Here is a 12,020-nt window from a genome sequence, read left to right on the forward strand (position 1 = left end):
AAAATTGTCTATTACAAAATCATATTGATAATCGACCTGAGAACGTGAGGACTTATAGAAAACTTATAAAAACTTCAACATGAATTAACAAGTGATTTTCACTATGAAATGTTACAAAATCAAAAAATTTGGACGGCTGAATTTTAGTGTTCTAAATCATTCTGTTCATGATTTTCAATTTCATTTTCATTACATACATACTTGATTCAGGCAAAATGCTTGTTGGGCTAAATTTTCAGATTTTTCTTTCTCCAAGAGAAGTGTCCGACTTCCTCAACTGAAAAAGACAAACATTTAAATCTTGAAAGATAGTTTCCTTACTTTCACGAAAGGAATTTTCCATGTAATCAGCATAGGATGTTCTCAAATGTTATTTTCCCCAAAGTAGTTTATTACATTATCCAATGTTTTGTTAACACAGCATAACTCATATGAAATAAAATAGTATTATCATTATTTACCACCATTGAGAATTACAAACTTTATGGTGAAAAATGCCAGATAAAGAGGTGACGCATATTTGTACAAGAGGTATTGTTCTCGTTGAAAAGTATATAAAAAACAAAAATTTGTTTCGGCTTCAAATCGAACGAACAAAACGAACGAAATGTTAAAGTGTAAAATGAGATTGATATTGAGTTTTTGTTTCGCGCTTTCGACAGCGGCAATTATTCCTGGTGACTTTGTTGACCGGGTCAACGTCGTTGATAACGATGCCTACGAAGTTAAGTGGTTAAATGAGAAGAATTTCGAATATTATAGTTCATTTCTGAGTGATGAAAATGAATCTCAGTTAGTAAATGATGGTAGAGAAAAGTCAGATAACCAGCGAGGTAATGAAATAAATTATTGAATGATCGTTTATTTTAGTTGTTGGAACTCTATGAATAATTTTTTCAACCATTCCATTTTTCTCTTGAAGTTTTATTATTATTCATCAATTTTTTAACTATTGATTGCGATTTTCAACCTTCCGTTGTCAACAAAAAAAATGATGAATGCTTATCAGAAAAACTATGCCAGTATGTATTGAACATAAACTGTAAAGAATATATATTGACTGTAAATAAACCGGAGAAAGTACTCCAGAAAGTTTTCATGCTGATGAAAATCGTGATGAGGGTACGATACAAATCGATATAGAAGCCGAACTGTATTTTGAATTTTCCCTCAAAAATATAGAAATTAGTAATCATCTTGATTAGTCATCGGCTTCTTTGAAGAAACAAATTTGAGTAGATAAAATAATATGGATGAATATCCAAAGTTTTTACATTCCTCCATCCAAATTGCTTATTTTTGAATATAGTTCATTTTTGGGAAAAGCAAATGATGATGCGAGAGAGTCAGATAACCAGGTGAAGACAAATATTCTGCAATTGTTGTAGTTTTTCTGGTGAAAGTTCAGTTTTCCTCTAAAAATATTACCTACCATTTTTTTACCAGTTTTTCGTTGTTCAGGATATTCAAACTTTCACAATCGAAATATGATGAATACTTATCAAAAAGTCTATTCAAGTATAAAAACAAAATAAACAAATACAGTATGTATACCCCAAAAAGTTTCTGTGCTAATGAAGTTGCCTATTTCTTGAAATTAGGAAAACAGACACCAAATTATATTTCAGACTCAACAAAAATGAAAATATAAAATGAGCTAATTTGAAATAGAAACCGTTGACTTCTGAACATGTTTTTGTGAAAATTGACTATTTATTTTGAATTTGTGAATGACTCAGAGTCTAAAGAAAAAAATAATCGAACAAAATATAAAGATTCATCATTTCAACATTCCTAAAGTGTCATCAAAAACTCAAACTATAGCATTTTCTGAGACAGTTCTGGATTTTCAGTTCGGGAATTGTAAATATCTTTCTCATTTTCGATAGACATTTTTTTGTGAAATCTGAGTTCAGATATATTTGCGAAATGTAAAATTATGACCCGACCGGGCTATACATGGATAACTGAGAATATGTACCTGTATACATATGCTCGTATGTACCATATGTAACGCATCAGGTCACTTGAAATTATTTTGTCGCGCGATGGTTTCAATTTCACGATACCTCCACAGATATTAATTTGAATTTTATAGTGAAAAGGGAAATTCCATGTACATTATACATGGAATACTCAAAGTAACAAACGTATTCAATTTGATAAGAATTGATATCGTATCCACCACAGATAGCACCGCTGTCCTGGCTGTGAACTAATAATATTTTCATATTTCACCAACTGATAAAAACATCAATGAATCTCCCTACTGAATGACGTCATTCATTGTTGAAAATCATATGAATTTCCGTTCGTTTATTGCATTCAGACGTACAGACACAGTGGGAGTAGTTTGTTTCACGAAATGCAATGATGATAGTTGATTATACAAACAGTTACAGATTTTATTATATGACATCTCTTTAGAATGCAGAAGTAGTGAAATACTGTTCTGTTAAGAAAATAAAGTGAATTTTGATTTTCTTAAGAAATATCCATTTATTCATCAATTTCTATTTCGTGTCATTCAAAGTTGTCTCCCTCAGATATAACACACTTGTGCCAGCGTTTTTTACAATCCTCGAATCAGTTCTGATATGCGCTTTTTGGTATGTCCTTGAGCTCTCCTAGCATTTCGGTTTTCATCTCCTCAATCGTGGTGAAACGTCGTACTTCCATGGGTCTCTTCAATCTTGGAAACAGAAAAAAGTCGCAGGGAGCCAAATCTGGTGATTACGGTAGCTTTGGCATGGCCAAAAAATTATGAACGAGCAATGACGAGTGAGCAGGCGCATTATCATGATACAAAAGCCATGAATTATTTTTCCACAATATCGTATTGCGTCTCTTCAAGATATTACTCATCATTGACCGTAAGACCATTGACCGCAAGAACTCCTGCTGCACTACGCCACGGTTATAGAAGAGAACAGCAAAACCTTGACATTTGATAGAATTTGGTGTTTTTTTTGGTCTTAGCTCTCCTGGACTCCTCCATTGGGACATTTGGAGTTTGGTTTCGATGTCATAACAATATACCTATGATTCGTCACCGGTTATGGATTGCCGTTGACATTATTCAACAATTACTGAGCAACAACAATTCTCATGCGACGTTTTTTTTTGTTATGAATTGAGTAATTTTGGAACGAACATCAATGACACGAACTTCATGCTCAAAATTCACGAGAAAATTGCATGGCATGAGCCCGCCGCCATACCGACATCTTCAACAACTTCTTTAATAGTGGTTCGACGATTCTTCTTAACAATTTTCTTCAATTTCTGAACAGTTTCATCGGTTGTCGATCTTCTCTGAAAAGCCCTTGGGAACATTTTTCTCACTCGAAGTACAGTCATTTTATGGTACTGTCAACATTTCGAGTGTTTTTGAGCACCTAATTCCATTTTTTTTCACAAAATTTGATGCACATTCTTTGATCTATATTATTTGAAAGCAGAAAATCACCGAACATGCAGAGCACTTCTATGCCCCTTTTATGCCTCTCACCAACAAACTAAATATAATAAACAGCTAAACCTGTGAACATATGTTCGAGACGAGTGCACCAACATAAAAAAATTAAAAATCTCTGAAAGAATGTACGTAGCTGCCAAATTTGAACATTCAAACCAGTTTTTCAACAGCTCACTCTATATCACAATAAAGCTTTCCCAGTGCAAACTGCCGTTTTTTCAACAGTCTACCGCGTGAAATAAAAATCGCAGGATCGTTTGGTATTTTTGAGTGTGAACTTAACGGATACTTTGTTCGGGATATTCAAACGGTTCACTCAGTCTGAAATGACCTACCCGGTAGTGACGAGGAGCAAGTACCCCGAAACCGTTGGTCGTCCCAACCAAATGAAATAAATTTCTGCTTCTCATAATATACAGGACATTACTTGCGACGAATCTCTCAAATGAGAAACGTTGCCCAGGTGCCTATGGTTTTACTTCAGCTTTCTGCGCGGCATTAGTTGGGTCAGTTTCTGTTTTTCCATCGGGTATCTGCCGCATGTACCTACAAAGTCGTAGCTCCACATGAGAGGCAAGGGGTAAGGAGTTTTTCACTTGAACTTGGGCGTGTCATATGCACCTCTCCGAAATATGTTTATTATTCTGACTCCCACCCCGGGATATGTGTTTGTGAAGTTGTTTCCGGACTTTGTCTGCAGGTGGCGTAGTGGACATTCTACTGAATCAACTGCAGATAGAACGTATGACTAGTTGAAATTAACTTTGTTTGTTCCGAATAGTCAGACAGTTTACTCTGTCTGAAATTACCTGCCCGGTATTGACGAGAGGCAACTACCCCAAAACCGATCTATATCGGTGATCGTCCCGACCAAATGAAATCAATATCTGCTTTTCATATATAGAAAGTTACTTGCGAGAAATCTTCCAAATGGAAGACATTGCACAGGTGCCGTGCCTGATGATTTTGCTTCAGCTTTCTGAGCGACATTAGCTGAGTTATTTATTGTTTTTCCGTCGGGTATCCGTCACGCGTACCTACAAAGTCGTAGGTCCACATAAGAGGACAGGGGTAAGGTGTTTTTTACGTGAACATGGGCATGTCATATGCACCATATACAGGGTATATCTTGACGAGTTAACGCGATCTATATATAGAAAACTGAAAGTAGGGCGATTCTGAAAATTGATAGGATGAATGAAGAACTAATGGAGAATACGGGTTTCACCGAAAGTGACGTCATCTTTGTTATTTTTAATGGCACACCCAATATTTAACCTCATTTTTTAATTCTTCCCATGATTTAGATTCTAACTTATGCATCATACCCTATATCCAAAATGAACCGTTTTTGAGTTATTCAAGTTTTTTTAGAAGAAGTGACAGATGCAGCCTCAATTCAATTCTATTATGAAAATAAGCCCTAGTTATGATACACTTCCCTATACCCAAAACTTATAATTTTGAAGATATTCCACTATATTTACATACTTTCCCGAAATGTTGATATTTCTAGTAAGCTGCTGTCCATCTTTCAACACAATGTTTGGTGACAAATGAAATAAAATTGTTTATTGTCAGATTCGTGCTCTCAGAAGGTACAATATGGCTCTTACTGGTTATAATAATCCCGATTTCTTATTGGTGATTTATGGCGAATGCGAAGGTGTTAACCAGAACCTGATGCTTATGCTACAAGGTATCCAGAAAAACCGAAACCATCTCCAGATATCATTAGAAGATCATTCTCCAATCTTAAGAACTTTGGATCATTCGAAAGGAAAATTATCAAAACTAAAACGGTGGTTGACAATGAAGATAATGCGATTATAAGAGAAGAAATAACTTTGCGGAGTTCTTCATTATGAAAAATCAAGTAAACGACCAATTTTTGAGGAATATTATATGCGACGAGCGACGAAGCGAAATTTACCAAAAATAGGATATTCAACAAGCGGAATTCTCACTACTGGATCTATACATTTAAACCCACATTCAGTTCGGGAACGTCAATTTCAAGACCGTTGGAATTTAAATGTTTACTGCGCTGTTGAAGACGACGCAATAGTTATGCTTTACTTCTATGACGAAAATTCAAATGGTTAGTTGAAAAGTATCGGAATTGCATTGTTTTATTGATTAAAAAAAAATAAAATACATCACTAAAGGAAATGACATCAGATTAGTCATGTAATAAACATGCATAGCATCTAGAAAATACATAACAGACCAACAGGTATTTTCATTTTCAGGTGAAAAATACCTAGATATTCGAAAAAATCGCGATACGGATAATTTGGAAAAACTGACGCTCGCTGACCGTTGAAAAATTTAGTATCAACATGATAGAGCACCTCCACATAATCATCAGATGGTGAAGATGTATTCAGAAGAAACTTATTACGACCAGTGGTTTGGAACTGACGGTCCTAAATTATGGCCACCGCGATCGCCCGATTAAGCTCCAATGGATTTTTTTTATTTGAGGTTATATAGAAAACGAGGTATATTCTAACACGCCAACAACAAAAAAAGATTTTCAGCAGAGAGTTCGTACTGCTTTCAATTCTATTCCACCGGACATGATAAAACGAGCTGTAGGATACGTCATACGGAGCAGTGTAAAATGCTTAGAAGTTGGAGGCAATGTATTTGAACAATAAAAAAGCGGTTGATAAAAGTGTCACATGTTCTTATTTAGCATTGAAACTAAATTTGAAATTGTTGTTTATTCTAATCATGATTTTTGTCTTGAATATGGGATTCTTTTTCATGAGATATTCAATAGAAACCAGGCCACAGAGAAATTTTATCACCAAAATTATAAGTTTTGGGTATATGGAAGGGCTTATTTTCATAATGGAATTGAACCTCGAGGAAACAAATGGGGTTCCCATTTGAAAAAGTTGAGATTTTTTATTTTTCTCATTCACTTATTGGACCCTAATTTTTGCGCACCCTGTCGATTATTCAGTGGACGTGAAAATGATGCGTGATCCTTCAATTATCACGATCCACTAGCTGCATATTTTTGAAAATGTTAATTTACATGAAAATGGTGTATGTTCGAGAGGCTGCATCAGTCATTTTTTCTAAAAAAACTCGAATAACTCGAAAACGGTTCATTTTGGGTATAGGGTATGATATATGAGTTAGAATCTAAAACATGGGAAGAATTCAAAAATGAGGTGGAATACAGGGTGTGCCATTGAAAATGACAACATTTTTGAGGAAAGTTTCGCATTCTACTGACGATGACATGTGGATGGTTACAAAATACATCAAATCGTATGTCTGATGGCAAATGCGTGCCCTGTCAAAGAAACTGTTAAAAACCTTCACACCTTGTTTATTTAGGATACCATATCGTTATTCACATACAAAGTGATGTTCTTTTTCTATGGATATAGGATCGTGACTCGAGCAACATCGGGCACTCCTTTACCTATCACATGGATTGGTAAATATTTGTGATTTTGCCCTCCATCAGAACCTTTTAGGTTTGCCCTCTATACGAGAACATAATCCATTTCAACCCTTCAATTTTCATAAGAACCGACTTTTTTTAGTAGGTATAAATTTACATCGAATAGATATTTCAACATAAATACATTTTTCATATATTAATTTTCAGAGTTTCAGTTACCTGTGGAATTATTAATTTTTTTTCATATCAATACATTTTTTGGATAACTCATCAGAATATTTTAGTTGCAGTATTATTTTTATTTCATTCATTCATCCTCTCTCAGATTTCAAATTGGTCAACACTTTTTTAGACAATGAAAGTCCGAATATATCTAACATTCCTATGATATACCCATTCAATTCATTTCATTTCACCATTTTTTCACCAAATGAGGTAGGTATGTGGTGATAATGATTCGGTGAATCAAATGTACACTACCATAATTCTGAATCAACCATGTTCCTTCATTTTTGAGATGTTATAAAAAATGAAATCAGCAATCACAAAATCCTTTGATTTTTTCAGGTGACATCGCAGCAGATCTTGATGAAAATGTCAACGATATTAATAGAGATACCACTCTCGATTCACAGGAGACTTGTATTGAAGATGGCACCGATCCTGGAGAAGATACTACACCTGAAGGTCTTAGTACATCGGTTACCATCAATAATGAAACATCCCAGAGTGAGAACAATTCAAATAACGTAACTGAATCCGACATGAAGCAAATTGAAAATGGAACAGTAAACATACAAGCGTCAGAGATCACTCAATCGCAGGATTCGGAAAAAGATATCACCTTAGATGAACAAACAGAGGGACAAAATAACCCCATTGTAAATGACAACAATTCAGTTATATCTACTGATATGAATAACGAAACTCCAGCTCAGCAACAAGAACAAGTCAATGAAGAGGTTATGTCAAATAATGCTCAACAAAATACAGATATTGGGACAACAGCTGCACAAAATACCGATAATGGAGAAAATGGAGGTCAGCCATTAAACAACGAGAAAGTAATTGAAGAAAACAATCAGAAGCATGAAGCAGATATTGAACAAAATGAAGGTTCTGAAAGAACTGAACTTATTAATGGAGATCCTGTATCTGATGTTGGGACTACAGCTGTACAAAATACCGATAATGGAGAAAATGGAGGTCAGCCAGTAAACAACGAGAAAGTAATTGAAGAAAGCAATCAAAAGAATGAAGCAGATATTGAACAAAATAAAGGTTCTGAAAGAACTGAACTTGTTAATGGAGATCCTGTATCTGATAATGCTCAAGAAAATAGTGAAACATCTAACTCTAATAACAATCCTGAAATATTAACAGAGGAGGAAAATAGTAGGCAGGATGATAGCGGTTCAGTAAATCAACAGACTGAGGCTAACAATGATCGGGAAAATTCAGACAACCAGTCTCCGGATACAAAAAATGTAGCGGAAGAAGCATCACAAAAACAAAATGAAAATGAATATAATGAGGCGGAAGTCCAAGAAAATGAAAATAACAACGAAGTAGGTGACTCCATCGCTGTTGATAACGAAACTCCAGCTCAGCAACAGGAACAAGTCAATGAAGAGGTTATATCTGATATTGCTCAAGGAAATAATGCTCAACAAAATACAGACATTGGGACTACAGCTGCTCAAAATACCAATAATGAAGAAAATAGAAGTCAACCAGTGAACAACGAAAAAGGAATTGAAGAAAGCAATAAACAGAATGGAGCAGATATTGAACAAAATGAAGGTTCTGAAAATACTGATCTTGTTAATATGGAAACTGTATCTGATAATGTTCAAGAAAACAGTGAAACATTCAATAACTCTAATAACAATTCTGGACAAGATGATAGCGGTTCAGTAAATCAACAAACTGTGGCTAACAATGATCAGGAAAATGCAGATAACAATCCAGAAAACCAGTCTCCGGATACAGAAAATATAGCGGGAGAAGGTTCTCAAAAACAAAATGAAAATAAATATGATGGGGAGGATGTTCAAGGAAACAAAAATAACAATGAAGCAGGTGAGTCCATCGCTGTAGATAACGAAACTCCAGCTCAGCAAGAAGAACTAGTAAATGAAGAGGTTGTGTCTGATATTGCTCAAGAAAATAGTGCTCATCAAAATACAGATATTGGGACTACAGCTGCTCAAAATACCGATAATGGAGGAAATGGAGATCAGCCAGTGAACAACGAAAAAGGAATTGAAGAAAGCAATCAAAAGAATGAAGCAGATATTGAACAAAATGAAGGTTCTCAAAATACTGATCTTGTTGATGGAGAAACTGTATCTGATAATGCTCAAGAAAACAGTGAAACATCTGATGACTCCAATAACAATTCTGAAATATTACCAGAGTCGGAAAATACTGGACAAGATGATAGCGGTTCAGTAAATCAACAAACTGTGGCTAACAATGACCAGGAAAATGCAGATAACAATCCAGAAAACCATTCTAGTGATACAGAAAATGTAGCGGGAGGAGCATCACAGGAACAAAATGAAAATGAATATAATTGGGAGGAAGTTCAAGAAAACAATAACAACAATGAAGCACGTGAGCCCATCGCTGTAGATAACCCGCCTCAATTGGACGACAAAATTGAAACTGACGAGGAAACCGGTCAGTCTGGCGTAATTTCAGCCGATGATGAAGAATCTCAAAAGGAGTCAGGAAATGAACAAATTGTTGATGTTGTAATTGATGAATCAGGAAAAGATGCTGTATATGATTCTGTCAATGAAGACACTGCCCAAAATTCAGTGCAAGAAGATGAACCGAATCAGCAGTCAGCAGACAAAAAAATAAATCAGCAGGAATCTGAAGATGAACCAGAAGAAAATAGTAATGAGTCGGTGATTGAACAGACCAGTGCTGATGAAAGTCGAAATGATGATAATAATGTAGACAAATCTGAAAATGGTTTGGACAACCAAGTTTCTGAAATTGAAAATTCTGCAATGGAAAAAACGAAAGACGATAACACTAGTGGAGACCAATCTATTGATCAGCAGCCTCAACAAACACAAAATACTGATAATACTACGGAAGACAAAAAAAATGAAGCTGAACTAGATTCCGTGGAAGATGAGGACGGTGACAATGCTCACACAGGAGAAAAAGAAGATGAAGTTAGTAACCAGAAGGATGGAAGTGGGGAAAAAGAAAGAAATGAAGACACAAAAAAAGAAAATGAAGAACAGGACGACAGTGACAATGATGACGTTGAAAGTGAAGAACAGGATAAAAAGAACGGAAATGAGATAAGGGAAGAAGAAGAACGGCCAGATACATCGCGAAAAGAAAACCAAATTTCTGAAGATAACAATTCAGCATCTGGAGAAATAGATAATAACACTAATGGAGACCAATCTAGTAATCATCAACCCCAGGAAACACAAAATACCGATAATACTAAGGGAGACAATGGGAATGAAGCTGAACGAGATTCTTCACAGGATAGGGACGGTGATAATAATAGCAATTTCCCTGAAGAAGATGAAGATGAAGTCAGAAACCAAGAAGACGAAAGTCGAGAAAAAGAAAGAGATGAAAATTCCAACGAAGAAAATGAAAAACAAGATGAGAAAAGTGACAGTGATGGAAGTGAAGAACACGATGGAAAGAACGAAAAGGAGATGAAAAAAGAAAAGAAACGACAGGATAAATTACGAAAAGAAGAAGAAAAGAGAAAAAAAGCAGAAGAAAAATGGCAAGAAAAGCGAAAAAATGCAGAAGAGGAATGGCAAGAAGAGCAAAAAGATGCAGAAGAGAAATGGCAAGAAAAATTGAAAAAGCTTGAAGAGAAGACGAAAAAAAAAGAGAAGGAACTTCAGAAAAAACTGCAGAAACAAGAAGAAAAGAGAAGAAAGGATGCAGAAAAACAACTGGAGGAAGAAGAGAAATTGAAAAGGGAGAATCATAATGACAAGAGAAATATTATTAGAAAGAAAATTGAAATAAGACAGAAACAACTGGGTAAGATTTTATTCGTAATTTCTATTATTTTTCAATTCGTTCATACCTGATATTGAGGTAACACCGTATCGATACATTTGAGATTGAATTCATAAAAAAATACTTCTTCAACAAAAACTGTCAATGAATACCAGCTGTCAACTACGCTGAGGTATTCTTCGGTTGAAAGGTACTGTTTAATATTCTACCAAATGTTCAAACAATCCTCTCATCCATTCTTCTTTTGTTGAAGGTATACATGAGTATACATAATATTTTCAAAATGCCATTTTTAAAAATATATATGCTTGAATGGATTGTGACTCACATGTTGTTCTCAAAATGGATATGGATGATACACAATGTTTGATCAAAATACGTGTAAAAATTGGGTATATAAATTTTAAACAAATATTTTAAGACCTTAGTGATAAGATCAAGTGGAAAAGATGTACAATATATGTTTGTCTTTTTTCAGGAATATTAGCGGCATCTGGAAAATATTCGTGGTATTTCTGTGACCCCCAACTTTGCAGATTACAATGTGTTGACAAAGGTAACCACGCAGGATATTGCTACCCCAAAAGAACATGTAATTGTGTCTAAAGTGAAAAGTGAAATTCATTTTAGTGGATTTTTATAAAAATATAATCACGTGAATATTTATTATAATTTCAGAGGTAACAGAAAGAATACATAATAAAATTATCAAATACAAAAACTGATCCTTCATTTGTTAAATGCAATGAGTAAAAAAGTTGTTTATTGAAATAGGATGATATCAAATATCTATTTCTTCTTGTATAGTATTTCCAATACCAATTGGAACAGCACAGAGAAGGAATTTCCGCCTCGACATAGGCGTCGGCATATTATTTTTCAGTGGTAGTTTTTCAGTTACTTATTCTTACAATCATAGAAATTGATTACCCCATGAAAAAGTTATCTCAACTGAATTTTTCCACCAAGGAAAATTATGAAAAACTTCGAAATTTAAGGTAGTTGATTTCCGAGTCGAAAACTCTAAAATACAATGAAAACACAAATAATCACACCAAATTATCGTCCAACATTTATTTACATAATAATAGAGGC

At 34.7% G+C, this 12,020-nt stretch overlaps 1 protein-coding gene across 1 annotated transcript; it reads left to right on the forward strand.

Annotated features, from left to right (window-relative positions):
• The first annotated feature begins 566 nt into the window (after positions 1 to 566).
• LOC111511043 (uncharacterized) lies at positions 567 to 11,646 on the forward strand. The gene is made up of 3 exons (XM_023167050.2): positions 567 to 833; positions 7,473 to 10,946; positions 11,404 to 11,646. Exons 1-3 carry the CDS (start codon positions 608 to 610, stop codon positions 11,529 to 11,531), a joined length of 3,828 nt encoding a protein of 1,275 aa, XP_023022818.1. The 5' UTR covers positions 567 to 607; the 3' UTR covers positions 11,532 to 11,646.
• Positions 11,647 to 12,020: the final 374 nt, after the last annotated feature.

Source organism: Leptinotarsa decemlineata, unplaced genomic scaffold (assembly GCF_025532065.1).
Source record: "Leptinotarsa decemlineata unplaced genomic scaffold, Ldec_3_MD MMD2_tig00000199_RagTag_RagTag, whole genome shotgun sequence".
Classification (NCBI taxonomy): domain Eukaryota; kingdom Metazoa; phylum Arthropoda; class Insecta; order Coleoptera; family Chrysomelidae; genus Leptinotarsa; species Leptinotarsa decemlineata.

Coding starts and splice junctions, on each gene's coding strand:
- LOC111511043 (XM_023167050.2), top strand. CDS start 608: ATGTTAAAGTGTAAAATGAGATTGATATTGAGTTTTTGTTTCGCGCTT. Junction 834..7,472: donor AAAGTCAGATAACCAGCGAG/GTAATGAAATAA, acceptor TGATTTTTTCAG/GTGACATCGCAGCAGATCTT. Junction 10,947..11,403: donor AATAAGACAGAAACAACTGG/GTAAGATTTTAT, acceptor GTCTTTTTTCAG/GAATATTAGCGGCATCTGGA.